Genomic DNA, 20,726 nt, shown 5'->3' on the forward strand with positions numbered 1-20,726 from the left:
TCTGGGGGCCTGAGGTGGTTGTCCGGGTTCTGGTCAAGGAAGACCGGAAGAGTGTCGGGGCCCGCGAGTTCCCGGCGACCTCTGATAGTAACCGGGCCTCGTGGAATCGGCCGCAGTAGGACCCAAGTGCGGGAGCTTCAAGTTCCTCGATGGGAGATGGGGTTTGGGGCTGTGGCCAGAGCTGGTCCCTAACCGCGTCGGGATGGTCGAGGTCTGGACGCTGCTCACTTCCAGCCTGGAAGCCGTGTGCGCTCCGATTTTACCTTTTCCGTGCTTCTGGATTTGACAACTTCCTTCAGGGCTAGTCTAGGTGCGGAGTTTTCCTCAGTAACACCCTTGGCCTCACGAGATAAAAATCTTAGAAAAGCTGCCAGAGGCACGGTATAAAGAGAAAAACGGTTTCTCCCCCTCCTCCATCCTCACTCCCATCTCCTACCCCTCACTACCGCCCTTTAATGTGTTCCTAGAAGGAGAAGATATGTTTCAATTGCAGGTTGCTCGAGTGGAAGTTTTCGGGACTGCTTTAGGCCAAGATTATATATAGTAATTAAAACTACTTGTTAATGGCTTCCCTTTTCTCAGCCAGCTCCACCCCCAGGTGGTTTGAACTTTGAGCCTCTTGTAGACCTGATGAACAGTTTCGCTTTCCTCACGTTTATGACACTTGGAACTTCAAGAATTGGAGGTTTATGCAATTTGAGACCCGTCAGCACGGTGCAGAATTCAGAGTACTGAGAGACAGGTGAGCATGAATGAGTACCTTCCACTCCAGGTTACAGATTTTGAGAGTGATTTTGCTGTTTTTGTACAAGGTGCACCACCTTTATTGAATACTAGGTGGTGCCCGTGAGTTAATCTTTCTGGGATAAATCTCAATGTAGCACCAGATTAAGGGTTTTCAAGTGCCTCCATCTTCCTTGAAATTCATTTAGAATAGCTTTATCTGCTTAAAATATGTTGTGTCTTTATACAGTTCATCCAGTTACCCAATATCTAGTCTGTATTAAGGGCTGAGGAGGCCAAGAAAGGAATCAGACTCATTTTATGTTCTTGGTTTACAGTGTGGAGAGGAAGACAGACAAACAACAAGCTATATCACATATAATTCAAGGCATACATAGTGTTAAATAGAGAATAAGATGTAGAATGTAGTGGAAGAAGCAGTCAGTTCTCATTATTCATTTACCAGTTATTTATCCAGTACCTTCTCTCTGCCCAGCATTGTGCTAGATACTGGTATACAAAGAAAGTGTAAAATCCCTACTGTCAAATAACTCATAATCTAGTGATTGGTAGGGAACCAAGGAAGGCATTACGGAGAAAGTGAAACTTGACTTTGAAGAATGGCCGTGATTGATAGAAAAAGATTCAGGCTCCGAAGAGAAGAATGAAGTACATGGCATGTTTTGAAACAGCAAGTAGTTCTGTGTGGTTAAACTGTAGGAAATTAAGCCTGAAAGACACGTTCAGTGTTACTTTGGGTTTGCACTGACTTAGATTGGAAAATTCAACAGATTTAAAATAATACTTAAATGTATTTCCAGAAGAAATTATACATGAGGCATAGTTATAGTAAATTACCCTCTGGCTAGCATATTATACATGAAATATAGCTGTAATAAATTACACTTCTGGCTATAATGCAGCTCATTTATGCATACATGTTATTAATGATTGAAGTTGATTTAAGTCAGTTTTAAAGGGTATAGTAGTAAGCATAGATTTTCACTGATTACATTCTACTTTGAATATAATGTAAGGAATCATTTTCATTAAAGTTCACATGTCAGATCACTGGATAATGATTATGTGTAGGAAAATTTTAAGTGCTTTCATAGGTTACCCTAGAATTTAGGTTTTGATGAACGGTTGTACCTCATATTAAAAGTGTTTCCTAAAAGGAATGTAAGTTCAATTTTTTTTTTGAAGTATAGTTGATTTGCAATGTTGTATTCATTTTTTGATGTACAGTATAGTGATTTAGTTGTACATATGTGTATTCTTTTTCATATTATTTTTCATTACAGATTATTACAAGTTATTGAATATAGTTCCCTGTGCTGTACAGTAGGGCCTTGTTATTTATCTATTCTGTATATAGTAGTTTATATTTACTAATCCCAAACTCTTAATTTAACCCTCTCCCCTTTCCTCTTTGGTAACTATAAGTTTGTTTTCTATAGTTTAATTTTTATAAATGGAAAAATGTAAATGCTATAAATGTTAAGGTAAATGCATACAATATCAACACACCAAAATCAGTAGCTTGTCTCTACACCTGCAATAATCAGAAATTGTAATGACAAAACCCCTGTTTCTGATATTAACAAAAAAAAATACAAAATATGTAAGAACAGCCAATTTTCAAGGCCTTTTTTGAATAAAACAGTACTTTTTTTTTTAATTAAAGATCATAAAAGGAAGCCTTGATTTATGGAGAGATATATTGCTTGATTGGAAGAGTCAAATTTCAAGGATACAGATTTTCTCCATATTAGTTTTAATATAATCTCTGTCAAAATTTTAGATGAATTTTTTGGAACTTCACAAACTGATTCTTAAATTCATTTAGAAGAGAAAATGTACAAGAATAGTCAAAAATTATTGGGAAAGAAACCCATAATAATAAAGGCAACTCCTTACCAGTTATCAATGTGTACCACCTCTAAAGCTATAGTAATTAAATAGCAAGGTAATGCCTTAGGGCCAGACTTGAGTCTGTTTCTATTGAGTCTACATTAAAGGTAGCATAAATACAGGAAACAGTGTTGGGCCAATTGGCTATCCATTTGAAAGAAAATAAAAGTTAGATCCCTACTTCACAGTATTAACAACAACAACGAAACCTTCATATGCTTAAATACAAAATACTATGTATTTTTTTAATCTTGAGATGGTTAGGGCTGCTTTCATGAGACACAAAACTAAGAAGATGTAGAGGAGAAGATAGATTTGGCCATTAAAAATAATAATTTACCATAACAAAATATACTATAAAATTTCAGTCAGGGACCAGAGATAATATTTGCCACATAATTACAAAGACTTTATACCCATGCTATATAAATCAGTAAGAGAAAGATAATCCAGTAGAAAAATGGGCACGTTTCCAAAGAAGAAATTCATATCAAAAGTTGTTCATGCCCACAAGTCATTAAGTAAATACACATAATGGCCAATGAGGTAATACTAGGAGTATTCTGAGTCCTGGAGTATACTTATTAAGAATGAAAAAGAATGTTAAAATGAATCTTGTAAAGCAAAGTCACACCTGATCTACTTTTTAAAAATAAATCTGTATTTTCATCTATTGAATTTTTTTTAAGTGAGACCAATAGTGAAGACTTCTGATTAATTTGTCAAGTCAGTTAAGAAGACTGCTAGGCATTTTTGTGGGATGTTAATACTGTATGAATTTAAACTTTTATATACTAAGTGGAGGTTTTCTTTGCACAGCTATCTTCCCTACACCTGTAGCTCAGAAAGTATAGGCTATTTTAAATTGCACTGCTATACTGAATCATTTCAAATAACCAATGTATCTTCTATGTGGGTTTATTGTTTTACTTAGAGATTAAAATGGCTTCCAGAGGAAAGACAGAGACAAGCAAATTAAAGCAGAACTTAGAAGAACAGTTGGATAGACTAATGCAGCAATTACAAGATCTGGAGGAATGCAGGTAATAGTATAATTGTATGCTGCTGTGCTGTAAAGTGGCCTCTCTTTGCATCTAGATTATAAACTCCGTGTGTGCAGGCCCACGTGTGATTTGGTTTCCCCTGTAGCGTTCTTCACAGTGCCTTGTCTGCTGGAGAACTAAACTCAGTGCAGGCTTTGGAGTTATAAAGGCTGGGATATGAACGTTTTTAAATTAATTGCTAAGTGAATGTGCACTTGGGCAACATACTTAACCACCTCAAGTTTCCATTTCCTCTAGTGTGAAGTGGAAATAGTAACACCTACCTTGACTTCAGTATGTAAAGTAGCCCAGCCTGGTATCAAGCTGAGAAGGTACTACTTGAAATTCTGGTGTGTGTTTTCAGCTTTAAATGCTCAAAGGACTAGGACTACTCATTGCCTTTTTAAAAACCTTGAAAGATTGTTGTGAATATAACTGATGAAGGGACAAACACAATGCTTGGTCCAAAGTAGGTGTTTGATAAATGGTAGCTGTTTTTGTAGTAAATGTTTAATAAATGGCTTGTTTGGTTAATTAAAAATAGCCTCTAACTCAGATGGCCAGCACTGCATTGCTATTGTATTTCAAGGTGCATAAACTTTACCTACCATTAATGATAATTGTGATAATAATAGATGTTTAAGTACCTGTTATATGTCAAGGACTTTTTATCTAATGCTCATAGCAACTCTATAAGGTAAGTACTATCATTATCTGCAGTTTATAGATAAAGAAACTGAGGCTCGGCTATGTTAAGGTTGTACCATTGATTCAGAGACTGCTTAAAAGGAAGTTATTACATGGTTTGTTAAGTGTGCCTCATTTTGGTTAAAAAAAAAATTTAATTGTTAAAGTAACCATATTGCAGGAAAACACCCATACTAATATCTGAACACATCCATCATTAGTATTTTGATATTTTCTTTCAGCCTTTTTCCCCCAGGATATTTTTTGTATATGTATGTATCTGAAGTCTTAGTGAACAAATACTAAAGTTGTTTTTTTTCACTTGGAATTCTATATTTTTCTGTATTATGTTCACTATACATCAGAGAGGAACTTGATACCGATGAATATGAAGAAACCAAAAAGGAAACTCTGGAGCAACTAAGTGAATTTAATGATTCACTAAAGAAAATTATGTCTGGAAATATGACTTTGGTAGATGAATTAAGTGGAATGCAACTGGTAAGCGTCACGTACGTAGCATGGTAACACAGGGTGGCTTTGTTTTTGTTTAGGTTTTTTTTTCCCCAGGATGTATATTTAGGATAGAAAATGTACCCTTTTTGGGGTTTAACTTCTAGAGGAATGTCTACATACGGGTAAAACAGCATATGCTTCTAGATTTTCATCTAGTTTGTATTTGACTCCAGTGACTTACATTGAAATAGCAAATGGTAACTAAAATTGTAACAGTGTTTGATGAACACGGAAGACCTATTAAGAATTGAAGACCCGTCAATCAAATATTGTAATATCTGATTTGTTGGAATATTTTGGTTAGTTTTTACCTTGTTTTATTTCTAGGCTATCCAGGCAGCTATCAGCCAGGCCTTTAAGACCCCAGAGGTCATCAGATTGTTTGCAAAGAAACAACCAGGTCAGCTTCGGACGAGGTTAGCAGAGGTAAAGTTTCTTTAAATTGATCCAGTTGCTGTGTGTATTTCTTTTCTCAGTGCAAGAATTTGCTCATTATGTCATTCTGAAGTTTAAAAATCAGTCAGCTGAAAATGCACAACACCAACAGTGAACCCTAATGTGAAGTATGGACTTTGGGTGATGATGAAGTGTCAGTGTAGGTTCGTCAGTTGTAAGAAGCGTAGCACTCGGGTGGGGGATGTTTATGACAGGGAGATTATGCATGAGAGGGACAAGGAGTATATGGGAAATCTCTGTACCTTTTGCTTAATTTACTGTGAATCTAAAACTGCTCTAAAAAATAGTTTATTAAAAAGAAAATTAGTTAGTTGATTTTAGAGGCACAACCCACAGTTTTCTGACAAAATTAGTCCTTTGAGCAATTATTGTTGATAACGAATGCAGAGGTTTAAATAATATATGGGAGTTTAAATTGCTACAGGCCACTTCTGCTAGGACTTCACATGTAAGGTTTTACTATTTACTTCTGGAGCCCTAAATTGAAATCCCACCTAGAATTCATGAGCAGCAGTGCTTTATGCATGTATGGCCTTTCCCATCGAAGAATTTCAAACATCTTTATAAACCTGATGCTTCAGGGAGTCTGTTTATAGACTTGAACGTAATTAAGACATTAGTAAGTTATTGCAACAACTAGTAATTTAATAGTATAGTAGCTAAGAGCATGGACTTGGGTCATACTGGCCGGATTTGTCCCTCTCCTCTGCTATGGAGGTATGTGACATTGGGGTAGTTATTTTCTTCAACCTTTTTGTGCCTGTTTCCCCTCTGGTAAAATGGTGACAGTGATAGTCCGTCCCTACCTCTTATGGTTGTTACGAGGTTTAAATGGAGTAATATGTGTAAAGCACATAAAATAGTTATCAAGACATGCTGTCAGTGTGTCTGGTGGTAGAGGTGATATTTAACCTGAGTTCCAGGAGATCTGTTACCAGTCATCTCATTTAAGCCTGTAGATCACACTTCAGTTTAATGAAATGTGTTCTTAGAGGATAGCTCCTCTTTAAAGGAAACTATTGACCTGCTAATTCTTTGGTATTGTTTATAACTAAGATAATGGTTATGCTGAGCGTCAAGATTTATTAGAAGTGTGTAATAGTGTTTCTGTCATGTCTGCCTTGAGTTTTATCTATAGTTCTTTATCATATTAATCAGCTAGAGGACCTTTTATTAAAAGTAGATCTAAAAAGCTGGATTTTTGCACAGGATGTTTCTAACTTAAATACCGTATGCTTTGCATTCGTCTATATAGATGGATAGAGATCTCATGGTAGGAAAGCTGGAAAGAGACCTGTATACTCAACAGAAGGTGGAGATACTAACAGCTCTCGGGAAACTTGGAGAGAAGGTACCTGTATTTAATTTAATATATCAGGTATAAAGGAAAAAGTGTGAAGTATTTGGTATAAAACTTCTTGATCTGTGTGGTCTAGTTTGTCATCCTAAAACGTTCTTAACCGTGGTTCCTAGAACTACTTGTTAACACTTGAACTCACTCCGCCGGGCTTTGTTCGTTTAGCTGACTGCAGATGACGAGGCCTTCTTGTCAGCAAACGCCGGTGCTATACTCAGCCAGTTTGAGAAAGTCCCTACAGACCTTGGTGAGTACGCTCCTATTTCTGAAAGCTGGACGTGAATTACTGCTCCAGATTGACAGATGGTACACGTGAGATAAAATGATGGCCTTTTCTTGAGTTTAGAGGTGAAACCAGAATTGTTTCCTTTATAAACCCCTTTTAATGGGTTTATTTCCCAATACTTTTTAATTTAAAATAACCAAATTAATATAACCTACTGTTTTAAAAATATGTGTCGGCTAAATGTAAATACAAAAGTAAAGTAAACGAAAATTTTACATGTTCTATTTCATACCTAAATTAGAGTAAGTATTTGTAACTGATAAATCACCCTACGTAGCTGAGTTGTTTGTGCAGGGGGAAGGGAACTGGGATGGCAGTGGGAAGGCTTAGGGGTAACGCACTGATAATAGCAGCTCACTTTGTTTTCTATTTTAATATCTATGTGATAGATTTTTCTTTCTTTACCTGGAACTGTGAATACATTTAAAGTGACATTTTAATTTATTATGTGTCTTTCTCCTTAGGCTCTGGAGACAAAGTTCTTGCTTTGGCAAGTTTTGAGGTTGAAAAAACAAAAAAATGACATGATATGAAAGCTTGAGACATTGATCACATTTTTGTTGTAAATGGCGTTTTTCTTCTGGGGATTTTGAGTCATTGCAGAGAAATCAAGAGATTCTTGAAATGCATTAATAACCTAAGAAAAGGTGACGGGAAAACATGCTTGTGGCTTCTGTTCATGCCCTTCATCACTGCTTTGTGCAGGGATGTCTGCTTGAGTGATCCTGGGCTTGCTGGGATGGAGGGACTAATGGACCTTATTCATTATTATTTGTGTGATTAAGAGAGAGAAAACAACAGTTTCTCTGCCTGTTTTTATTAAGGTTCCTTGTCTTTCAGTGCTGATGATAGTAAATGAAAAGATGTGAACTGACAGTTCTTTTCTGCTCATAATTTATCCCCACTTGTTGGAGTAAATAGTGTAGGCAACATCAGCATACCTTATATTTGTAGAATTTTAGAGTTCTGAGTGATGTTAGAAATCGTTTTCATTTTACAATCAAGGAAAGTGAGGCTCAGAAATAGCAAGTGACTTGCTTGAAGTGGCATTAGAGACAGAGAGCTGGGGATAAGATTTGGGTGTCCTGATTCTCAGTTTAGTGTCCATTGAGTTTTATTCCTTTATTTTGTGCTGTTTTTTTTAAAAAAAAAAATTCACACATATTTGTGCAAGTCTGTGTTTATGAAAATTCAAAGTCCCAACAGAAAGTTGTCACCGAGGGACCTCTCCCCAGCCTGTAAGCTCTCGGAATGAATGGTGCCATTGTGTCCCTGAATTTTGAGCTTGGAACAATGGGAGCCCTGTTGAGAGTCTCCTGAAGTAACTTAACCTCCTGCGTTGTTTCACCAGGGAAGCAATTGGAAGTGGCAGCCAGAGGCCCTCCCCGTGTGTGACCTCTTTGCTGAAACCCAGAGGGTGGGGACTGTAAACTACTATTTACTCTTCAGTTTTTGGAGAAACACGAGTTGTGAGGAAAAGCTGGTTTCTCCCCTGAGTGTTTACCTCTCTCTGTATACTCAAATAGGTAGACTTCCCTATACGCCCATATGTTAGCTTATTTCCTAGGCTCTGGCCACTTAATATTCTTTCATGTTTTTCTCAGTATTCTTTTTCTTTGCACTTTATGCAAATTAAAAACATTTTTAAAGCTTCTTGTATACTGTAAACTCTACTAGGTGCTCTGCCAACTTGACAAATTAGGGGACCTCAGCTACATTAATGCCTTAGTTAGAACTTTTAATGGGTAACTTTTTATATATTGGTTTATTATGGGCAAAATCATTAAATTGTGGCAAACTAAGAAAAAGCAAATTATTTGCTATTCATCTAGGGCTTTGTGGTCAATCACTATTTCATTATTTTTATAATCAAAGTGAAATTCACATGACATAAAATTTACCACTTTAAAGTGTGCAGTTCAGTGGCATTCAGTCCATTCACAGTGTTGTACAACTACCACCATTATCTAGTTCCAAGACATTTCCTCACCCCTAAAATAGACCCCATACTTAGTTAAGCAGTCATTCCCTCCTCCTCCTAGCCCTCCAGCAACCACTAATCTACTTTCTGTCTCTGGACTTACCTATTCCGGATATTTCATATAAACATAATCATATAGTACGTGATTTTTTGTGTGTCTGGCTTCTTTCACTTAGCATAATATTTTTGCACTTAATCCGCATTGTAGCATATATCAGTACTTCATTCATTTTAATGGCTGAAAATACTCCATTGCATGGATACCACATTGTGTTTATCCATTTATCTCTTGATGAACATTTGGGCTTTTTCTACTTTTTGTCTGTTGTGAGCAGTGCTGCTATTATGAACATTTGTGCATAAGCATTTGTTTAAATACCTGCTTTCAATTCTTTTGGGTCCATACCTAGGTATGGAGTTGCTGGGGTTTGTTTTTGTTTTAAGCCATAGCAGGATTCCCCCTCCCCTTCCAGTAGTAGTAGGACAAGGAAAATCAGCAATATTTCATGTTTGAGAGGGGCCTAGATGAATCTGAAGTTCTTCCTTTTTCCCCCGAAACTTTCTCTAAGACTAACCTCAATGAAATATTTTGTTATTAATTATATTAATGTGTTCATTTTATAAGTAATAACAAGTACTCAATTTAAAATTAATCTTCCTTTCAAAGTGGCCAAGTTTACCATGCCTAGCAAGACGCTGTCAGCTGTGGCCGTGTGACCTTTGGTAGGTTACTTAAACCTTTTGAGCCTCATTTTCCTCTTCTATTCAGTGGGGATAACAGGAGCTACCTACTACATTGGATTACTATGCATTCCTCTCTCTTCCTTAATATAGAAAGTTTTGCATTAGAGGTAGTCCACCATTTAACAGTTCTTTCAAGGACCATATGATATATTTTGTTTCTCGAATTCGATATTTAATTCAGAAAAATTATTTGAAACGTGAATAATTTGAAAAGTATACAACTATAGTTATTAAATGACATAAACTATGTTTCTGTTCACATTTTGCTATCCTTAATTCTCCAGTTTTTTAGACCTCTTGGGAGGTCTCAGACAGCAATAACTAATGCTAAGGCAGCTGATTATTTGACATCCTTGGGTCAAGCTAGTATTTTAATGAAAAGAATTCCTGCGTTTTTCAAAGAACTGGGGTTGCAGCAGAAATAAATTTCAATGATCAAGTGTCTAACTGAGCTGTTTAATGAAATCTAGTAATTTAAAGAAATACCTATGTTTCAATGTTTTGTTTTGTTTTTATCCTGTGAGTGGTAAGTTAGGTATTCTAGGTGGGCGATAGAGGGAAAAAGCAAGCAATAGAATGAGTTGTTCCCAGGACAGAGCTGGAGCTGGGACAGATGGATTGTTAACTTTGGTTGTTAGGTCTTTTATTGAAGACACTCAGCCAAAGAACGGTCATCTTAGGCAAAATAAAAGACTCTGCAAATCCGCCATTGGAATAGTATCTTATTACAGTGAATGATGGATAGTTTGAAATTATTACAGAAAAAAATAAACCCAGACCATTTTGCCTAGAGCTTTTCAGCCACTTTCCTGTCTATTTTTTCCTTATTCTATTCATTACTATGACCAAAGAACGCTCTTCTTTGCCTCTCAAAATGTTTTCCAGCATTAATATGTAAATTAAAACTGTCAGCATTCCCACAGACCCCCATGAACAAGCTGTAATTGCTTTCAGCCTGTGTGGCCCTGGAATTAAAAAGATTTAGAAACCGGAGAAACTAGTATTTAATATTTTCATTAAGTTGCAAAAAGCAGGTTAGAAATATGGCTGTACTAGATATCCCCCTGGAAAATGGCCTTTTGACATCCTCACTCGCTTTCTTTTAGAAAGCCCTCTCCCTGCTCACACTAATAGCAGAGTGGAGAGACTAATGCTGAAGGGGCCTCAAAACACAAGGGGTCAGCAATGTTCTCAAGAGTTCACGATAGAAAGTCGTGCTGTTCCAAGCAGAGAACCAGGAAAGTTGAGAGGGTCGAGGCTGTCAGTTGGTGACTTCCTAATGCTTGGTTTTCCTCTGAGAAGATCACATTCCTTACAGCCTCAGACAATGAACTACAATTAAAATTAAACAAATTAAAAAAATATTTTCTACAAAGGAGGTCAAGAGCCGCCAATTTTCTTTTGAGTTAAAAAAGAGGAAGATAATGCTAGTAAGAGTTCTCAGATTACGCTCACAGGTCCTCTGCCCCCAACTTCTGGCAACTGTGACCATGAACTCTTGAAGCATTCCCACAAGAACTTCTAGTTTTATTTCTTCACTCATAATTTCAGTACCTGGTTTAAGAGTTTATCTTAATTATGTCTGTTTACTCTAAAATGTCTTAGTGGGTCAAGTACTGTTTCTTTGTTACTACTAAATTATCCTATACATACATAGCACTTTCTTTACTATAAGAGGAGTTCAGTGATTTTTTTTTTTTTTCTTTTTTGGCTTATGTGAAAACCTTTAGGTCTGGCCTTATTCCTCCAATGCTAATAAACCAAGCCAAGTTGAAAACTGAGGCAGTGACCCTTGATGATAATCAAAGAGATAGATAATTTAGGTAAAAGCAAGTATTTGGCCTGGCTTGGATTATAACTGATTGCCTTAATCCTGTGGTTGACTATGATGTTAGAAAAGGTGGTGCTTTCTATTGCTTCATCTTTAAAAAAAATTTTTGACTCTATTAGCATCTCAAATTTTAATCATTTATTCTAGGTCTTGGTAAATTATACCTTAGATTTGGTTTATAAGGCTCTGAACTTACTTGTTTAAATATTTTGTTTCGTATTTACCCAGGAGAGGAGCATTTGTACTTTTGGAGCAAACAGGCAAAAATCTCAGTCCCTTAGCCTCAGCCTTGTGGCATTTCTTTTCATCCTGTCTCCCAGAAGTATGAGTGCTTTGTTCTTCTGCAAGAAAATACCATGAGCAAGACTCCACGTAAAGGAGTACATATAGAAATACTTAAACCTACTTTCTATTCTCAGAGAGAAAAATGTGGATTCTGTCTTTAACTTGTGAGCTTGGAGGAGCAATGAGGGGTGTGAGGGTGTGCTCGCTCATGTGTATGCCTCTCTTCTGGGAGCCTGACTGCTCCCCCAGGGCTCTTACGACCTCCCACAGCGCTGCTCTTGCCAGAGTGGGAGGTTGATTGTGCCAGGTTAATTTTGTTACAATCAAAGCACTGAAAAATTGTGTGTACTAGGCCCCTTTGGTTTGAAAAACTCAAAATGTGCTTTTCTCTGGTGGGGATCAAGTCTTGAAATTGAAAAGAACACATTTGAGAAAAATCTTAACAATCGTTATTGTGTGAAAGCAAGGAAAGTTTCTATCTGCTACCTCTTCTGATTGTGATATCATTCTTTCATCAGACATTTGTTGATTGCTGATATATGCCACACACATTATTTGACTCTTGTTAAATTTTCTGAAATTGGATATATATATTGGATAGAGTCCTTTTTTAAAAAAGTAGGACTCTTAAATGTTTATATAATTAATAGAAGTTTAGCTATCCAGCTGCATCACTGATTTATTTTACAATAAAATTGTGTTTAATAGATCTAACCCCCCCCAAAAAACTTTTACTCTATCATAGTTAGCTGGGTCTTTAGAAACATTATTTCACATGTGTATTTACATGTTGTAAGGAAGATTCCACTTAGAAATAATCCTAATCTGGGGAGGAGGGTATAGCTCAAGTGGTAGAGCAGCATGCTTAGCATGCACAAGATTCTGGGTTCAATCCCCAGTACCTCTGGAAAAAAAAAAAAAAAAGAAATTATCCTAATCTATACAATTTGATCTAAGTGAACTCTTTCATCTATAACTTTTTACCTCATCTTTTAATCAGTGTTGGAAAATGCATATCTCACTAAAATACAGTTGACCCTTGATCAACATGAGGTTTAGGGGTGCCCACCCTCTACACAGTTGAAAATCCTCAGTCAGCACTCGGTATCCGCAGTTCCATGCATCAGTGAATTCAACCAACCATGGATATGTAGTTAGTTCTATAGTATGTATTTAGTGAAAGAAATTCGGGTATAGTTTGACCCTGACAGTTCAAACCCATGTTGTTCAAGGGTCATCTGTATTTAAGTTATTAAGTTGTTCTGGAGAATATTAAATGGAAAGAAATACTCCTGTAGGGGAGGAAAAATGTCTTTCCTCTACCTTTTTATGTTCTTAACTGGGACCCCGATAACAAAAGAGATTAACAAGAGAAAAGCATGCAGATTTATTTACTTTAAGTTTTATGTGACATGGGGACCTTCACAAGGAAGTGAAGACCCAGAGAAATCGTTAAACCTAAGTCCTTTTATACTCAGTTTGATGAAGAGTGGAAAGTTGTGGGGAAATGTGATAGAACAAAGGTGAGCTAAGTGTGATAAACTACCAGAAACTTGGTCACATCTGTTTGTTCAGATTCCTCTCTCTGTTTCTAGTCTTCGGAGGAAAGGATGCTCCTTTCCTCCAGGTATTGGGGAGGGTACCTCTCACATGAGGGTTTTCTGACCTGCTTCAAGGGAAGGTCGAAAGTCTTCCACACATGCCATATCTCAGATTCCTTCAGCTTAAAATATTCAGTGTTCCAGGGTGCCACATTGTGGGGTGATGTGTCTCCTGAACCCTGTCACTCCATTTTTAGTTCTAATTCTGCCACTCTTTTAAACTTGTATCCCATTTTGTCAAGTCACCTTCCAAATGTTCATGTAGATATTTTGTGAAGAATGGTTATTAAATGTTTAAATTGCTTTGAAACTACCATATAAGGAACTGTATAAAATTAAATAATACCACTTTCATTAAAATAAAATATTTTAAATCTTAAAATATACATTTTAAGAATACTAAATAAAATGGAGGTGTTGTGTTTGGTTTGACTAAGGGAAGCTTGTGTTCATATAGATATTTGAGGTAATGAGAAATTAAAATCGTAAAATAAAATTAAGTAGAAATACCTGATGTGGGGAAAAGTCTACAATTCTGTTACTCCTGTCTTTTCCTTTCCTGGAGTTGAGATAAATGACTTTTTCTGTTAAATTTCCTTTAATGACATAAGTTGTGCTAAAGAGATCTTATAATAACTCAAGACATCCTAGTGAAAGAATGTTACTGGGTTTGTGGGAATTTGTGTGTCTCAGCAGGGTGTCGTTAGCAGCAGAAGTAGAAGACACATTAAAACTAGTTCCACATTGTAGGCTGACTATAACTCAATACAATATTTTTAATTAAAAAAATTTAAAAAGCATTATTTATTGACTCGAACAAAATAAAAAATTAAACATAAAACTAGATACTGCAGCCCCTTTAGCATGCTGGTTCTGTGTCTCCTCCCAAAAGAAATTAAATGGAAATTGCCTGCTCAAGGTTGTTTTAAAAAGTCACAAGTGTCCCCTGTGCTTGCTTGAGGACTCCTGCCTCTTCTTCTCTGGGAGTATGTCTTTTGCTCTTTCCTAAGAAAGCTTTTCTATTTATTAGTGAGGTAAGTGTCTCCGTTCTGTCTGTACTTGGGCACTAGTGAGTAAGATGAGCGGAAATGCTCCCATGCGGAGCACGTGCCGGGGGCGCAGGAGCAGCCGGCAGCACTTGGTGATGCGGGCTGTGGAAACGCCTTTCTGTCTCCCAGGAGAGGACCTCAGTGGGTTTGGTCTGCCCCCTGGAGCCTGCAGCTATTTCAGTCTAACTCCTCATTTAAGTCAATCTGAGGTACTGCTAAAGCCTGTGGATTCTTTAAGTGAATTGCCTCCACTTGAATTCAGCTAAAAATTGTTCACTTTCACTTCCCAGAGCTGCTCCCAAGTTCCATGAACTCTCCCCTCAGCCTCACACCCCACCAAAAATATTGATGTCCACAGCATGACTAATTTCTTATTAAAGACCCAGGACTATGGCTATGAATGCATGCCTAACTGCAGGAACGGAGGAAAAGGGTGAATCCCAGTGAGAGCTAAGCCCAAGAATGTGAGATAAATTAGGACTTAGGAGAAAAAGAATGGATTTGTTTTCCTCTCAATAAGTTGTTTTTAAAAAAGAAGAAAGAAGAGGAAAAAAATGCAAAAAACCCCACCCCCAAATAATAAATTATACCTAAAAACTGATGCGAGTGCATAGCACTATGCCAGACCCGTCCACCATAAACTGAGTGCCTGCTATGCCTTTCTCTCCTTGCCGTCCGGAACCCGTTGTAGAATTGGTAGCCGTGGAGCAACTGGCAGAAGAGTGAGCATTCCTGAGCAAGGTAGAGCCAGCCCCCGCAGGAAGAAGCTCCTCTTGTGTGTACATAGCAGTGAGTGCAAACAGGGGTCAGTGTGTTTCTGAAAACTTGTGAAAGAAGATCATTACAGCCCTACAACCACCTACAAATCATACACACACTGCATCCAGAGACTCCCTGAAAAAGTTAGGGTCAAGGACCCCAAACTGTTCCATAAATGATCAAAGTCATTCTGAGCTGATAATATTATACAGTTTTATATTCTACACATTGTTTTAAATGGAAAATTAAATTAATTGGGAAAATTAAAGCAGTTGTTTGGGGGCTAGGGGCAGGTGGTTTAGGATGAAGAAAGCAGTAGACTCTACCATTTATTTTTTTTTCCCGTAAGAATGGAAAATGCCTTGATCATAGCTGCTTTGATGTATTGGAGTATCACTCCACAAGTATTTATTCACATCTTCCTCCCTTGAGGTGGAATATATTTCTTTACACCACCACTTCAGACCTGGCCATTAGACTGAACTTGGCAAACGGAATGTTTATGGATATGACTCCCGGAGAGGTCCTCAGTGTGCTTCCGCGGTTTGGCTTGGTGCTCGTGCTTTTCTGCCATTCATCGTAAGAGGAATGTGCCCTCTGTGGCCTCTGATTCAGGAGAATGAGGAGACATATGGAGCAGACTTAATCCCAGTCTGCAGCTAAACCCTGTTGATCCCAGCCTAATCCAGCAGAGTCATAGCCAACCCACAGCCTGAAGTACACACACACCAGGCAATCTGCAGACCCCTGAACAAAAAACACAAATGCATGTTAAGCCACTGAGTTTTGAGGTGGTTTTTTACACAATCACTGACTAATATGCCATTCTTATTCCATTTTAGTTCATTCTCCTTGCAGAAGCCATAGTCATCTGTTTAAATACAAATCCAACCATGTCACATCCTTGTGTAAACCTTTTAGTAGTTCTCATTGCTTTTGGAATAAATACTGAATGTTTAGCATGCCCTGTAAAGTCCTGTATGATGGGGGCTTGGCCTCTTTCCCCATCTCTCTGCACTCGAGCCACCCAGCCTTTTCTCTCAGCTCTTTGGTCTCACCATGCTCTCTTTCTTGTTCACGGCCCTTTTATGGGCTGGCCCCACTGTGTGCTACCCTCTTCTCCCCACTCTTTGCTTCGTTAACTCCTATTTATACCTCAAGTGTAAGCTTAAATCTTAATTTTCCCAAGGAAACTCCCTGACCCTAATGCAAGGTTAGGTCCCTAATTATATGGGCTCGCAGTCCATTTTATTTCAGCTTTTAGCACTTAACTATAATTGCAATGAATTATTCAATTGTGTAATTCATTGGTATATGTCTTACCCATCATGAGGACGATATGTGTCTGATTTGCTGCTTTATCCCTACCTAGCACAGTGACATGCACCTGGTAAGCACTCAATAAATATTCCTTGAACAAGCAGTTGACTAAGGAGACTATGCTTGAACAAAAGTCAGGGGATACATACTAGGTCACATGAAGTTCTGAATCACTTCAAATGAAAGATCCTGTAAGAATTTAGTGTAAGGTAGTGTGAATATTGGGACAAGGTCAGAAAAAGAGACCTACAAAAAAAAAAAAAAAAACAAACCCACAGTGTTGTCTCAGTCACAGAGCCAGGGTAGTTACAGTAATAATGAGAGATCTCTAAATGTTACTGAATTAGAAATGAAACCGGTGGTTATATGAGGAAATGTCATTAACTGCCGGGGGATGGGCAATTTGGAAAGGTTGCTCGGTAGGAGAACTACCGGTGAGTTTCAAACAAGTGGAGATTGTCCAAGGATTTAAAAATAAGATCAAAGTGTGCCTTTTGGGGCTCTTAACTTTTTAAATAGTGTTACAGCTTATGTAATAGGAAGAAACCGTTCTAGGTATCATGATATACGCAAAGAAAAAGTAAAACCCAGCAGGAATGACACAACTTTTGAAATTTGAAGTGAAAAATCTCATGAAGGTTTCAGGACAAAGAAAAGAGAATCAAGGTGGTTGTAGCTTCAGCTTTAGAGTTTCAGTGCCCTGAGTGTGTAGGAGCAAGGGAAATGCACCTCGAGGAGAGCCCGGGACCCACCGCCTCGGGAATCACTGGGACCTGTGAAGACCTGACTGAGCCGCCTCGCGTCACTTCCTGCCCCCACGTGCCAGCGCAGAGGGCGGCCTGTGGAAGCCATTTCATTTTCATATTCCAGTTTGTTAGCAGTGTATACAAATATAACCTATGTTGTTCGGGGTTTTTTAAAGGGAAAAAAGTGATAGAGGATTTTAAAAAATTCTTTAGCTGTTAAGTATCTTGGTCTCTTTCCGTTGACTCTATATCTTGCTGCTAATTAAAGTGATTTCAATAGAGTATCCTAGAGTGCAGCTTCCTTTTTCATCCTTTTGCCGCCTGTGTTTTCTCTCATGTTCTTTGCTTAAATAATTAATAATCACTACTATCTGTTATGCAGCGTGTGGGAGAAGAGTAGCTAATCTTGGGTCCCAGGACATTTGCACTATGCCTGTCCCCTGTGCGTAAGCTTTCATGTGAGGCTCTTCATTAGCTGGCACCAGGGCGTAGATTCGCTGCCCTCAGCCTTCGGTGTTTATTTACTATTAAAAAGCCCCATCTGATTCACCAGCTGGGGGCAAATACTGCTGATGGGAACTAATTTCCCCCGAAGAACAGTAATGAAGAAAGTAAGAGGAATGGTGTGTGGAGAAAACAGAGCCACAAAAAGTTCATTTAGACTGAGCAGTCTCTGCTGGACCAAAATATAAAACGGAAGTGTCTGTCACGTTACTGCAAAGCCAGGTCTCAGTCTTACAAGTAGCAGAGGATTTAAGAAAACCCCTAGCTAAAATATGAATGTGGAACAGGAGGGTTTCTACTCGGGTAGGTTTAAACATTTCTACTCTTGGAACAGTGCAGGGTAGGAGCAAAGCTACAAATGTTTAATGATAACAGGCCCTACTACTTGTTAGCAACAGTCAGCTCGCAGGCAGCCTGTCCCTCAGTCGGGTGAGGAAAGAATTGCTCCTCAGGAATGGTCTTTCAGTCTCGCTTGAATACACTGATAACATTGCAGCATCTACAGATATGAAGTGCACTGATTTGTGCTGGGGGGAAAGACGGCTGTTTTATCATTTACTCCCCGAGAGCAGAGGATATTTGCTTTTAGGGATGGTAATTTTTTATACTTAATTGGACAATAACCAGCAATGGAAAAAAAAAGTGATTATTTAATAGACGACTGTGCTTATTGAAGGTTAATAGGCTGAATATTAGGATCCAAACTGAGGCCTTATGTTAGTTTGTCTTCACTAGGTGATTAAAACATTTGAGACTGCACAGACAAAATACACTTATAAGACATGTTGGTCAAAATTCTCTGCCAAAGAAAAGAAAAATTATTTCTTTATATTGTTCCCAAGCACAATACAAGCAACGTTCCATGATGTTGGGAGCATGTACATATCAGATGCTGCAGAAACCACCCCTCTGGGGAGAGGTTGGCAGCAAGCCAGATGTTCACAGCTGCACATACCCCACTCATGACACAAAATATGTATATTCACTGGTCTACAAAATGCTTTCATCATTGTGTTTAATAATTCCTTATTATCTCCAAAGTAAAATTAGATGACAAGTTATTTGCCAAGGCGAAACAGGAGAATGGTGTAGGACTGTGGCAGTCTTTGCTGTGCTTCAGCCTCCGTCTCACTGTCTGTTTTCAGAGAAGTTAGAGTTCTGCCACATGTAAATAGGATGACAAGCTTAATATCAAAAAACAAATAACTCAATCAAAAAATGGGCAGACGAACTGAATAGACATTTCTCCAATGAAGACATACAAATGGCCAATAGGCACATGAAAAGTTGCTCAATATTGTTAATTATTTGGGAAATGCAGATCAAAACTACAATGAGTTATCACCTCATACCAGTCAGAATGGCCATCATTAAAAAGTCTACAAATAATAAATGCTGGAAAGGGTGTGGAGAAAAAGGAATGCTTCTATACTATTGGTAGGAATGTAAATTGATGCAGCCACTACGGAGAACAGTGTGGAGGTTCCTTAAAAAACTAAAAGTAGAGTGACCATATGATTCAGCAATCCTACTCCTGGTCATATATCCAGAAAAAATTAATTCAAAAAGCTACATGCACCCCAATGTTCATAGCAGCACTATTTATAAGAGCCAAGACATGAAAGAAGTCTGTGTCCACCAACAAATGAATGGATAAAGAAAATGTGTGTACACACACACACACCCAATGGAATACTACTCAGCCATAAAAAGAATGAAATAATGCCATTAGCTGCAACATGGTTGGACCTAGAGACTATCATATTAAGAGAAGACAGAGAAAGACAAATATCATATATCACTTATATGTGGGATCTAAAAAAAAAAGATACAAATGAACTTACTTACAAACCAGAAATAAACTCACAGACATAGAAAATAAACTATGGTTCCAAAGGGGAAAGGAGGAGGGAGGGGGGAGGGATAAATTAGGAGTTTGGTATTAATATATACACACTACTATGTATATAATAGATCAACAACAAGAACTTACTTATGACATAGGGAACTATATTCAGTATCTTGTAATAACCTATAATGGAAAAAAATCTGAAAAAAAAATACGTATGACTGAATCACTTTGCTGTATACCTGAAACTGACACATTGTAAATCAACTATACTTCAATTATAAATTTTTTAGGGGGAGAGGGTATAGCTTAAGTGGTAAAGCACATGTTTAGCATGCATGAGATCCTGAGTTAAATTCCCAGTACTTCCTCTAAGAATAATAAATAAGTAAACCTAATTACCTCCCTACATCAAAAAAAAATTTTTTTTAAGTAAACAGGATGACAAATATAGGAACCAAAGTAAAAGACGATGTTTTTTTTTCACTTTCTATAGTATCGGAAATTATTAATTAATGTTTAAAATTTGGTTCTCAAAACACAAAAGGAATTGGTTCCAACTTTTTACTAAAAAATCTCTTCTTTATTCAGTACAAAGCCTGTTCCTTTCTGTCACATTCTCACTCTGTACCTGCTCAACTTGTAGGCAGGAGGCCCTCTTAGGAGGTAAAGTTTAAGGACCACTGTTGCCATAGCTACTTCAGAATAGCTCTCCTTCTCTGCAGCCTGCTGTGGCTCCACTGTTGCTTCATACTTGGCCTGAAATTTTTACTGTTAGTGTTATCCCTTTGGATTAGAGTTTAGAGATTTTTTTTTTTACCTCCAGAAAGCAACTATTTTAAAGATATATTTAAGTCTGGGAGCAAAGAGAGACCCTCCCTAAAGCTGAAAGGATAAAATACAGAATCATAAATTTATTAGGTGAAGAGTGAAAAGAGGATTGGTAGCATTGGAGTTCTGGGTGGAGATGGGGAGATAGGAGAGGCTATCAATGGGAGGGAAAGCCCTGGGTGGGGTATTTCCACATTTTTTTATCCATGCAGTAATATTTGTTGAGCATCTAACACATGCCAGC

At 37.7% G+C, this 20,726-nt stretch overlaps 1 protein-coding gene across 1 annotated transcript; it reads left to right on the top strand.

Moving 5' to 3' along the window:
* Positions 1-342: 342 nt before the first annotated feature.
* LZIC (leucine zipper and CTNNBIP1 domain containing) lies at positions 343-16,834 on the top strand. Its single transcript, XM_011000806.3, has 7 exons — positions 343-742; positions 3,572-3,680; positions 4,733-4,868; positions 5,211-5,309; positions 6,595-6,690; positions 6,862-6,943; positions 7,447-16,834. The coding sequence occupies exons 2-7, from the start codon at positions 3,580-3,582 to the stop codon at positions 7,503-7,505; spliced, it is 573 nt and encodes a 190-aa protein (XP_010999108.1). The 5' UTR covers positions 343-742; positions 3,572-3,579; the 3' UTR covers positions 7,506-16,834.
* The last annotated feature ends 3,892 nt before the right edge of the window (positions 16,835-20,726 follow it).

The sequence above is a fragment of the Camelus dromedarius genome, chromosome 14 (genome assembly GCF_036321535.1).
Source record: "Camelus dromedarius isolate mCamDro1 chromosome 14, mCamDro1.pat, whole genome shotgun sequence".
Classification (NCBI taxonomy): domain Eukaryota; kingdom Metazoa; phylum Chordata; class Mammalia; order Artiodactyla; family Camelidae; genus Camelus; species Camelus dromedarius.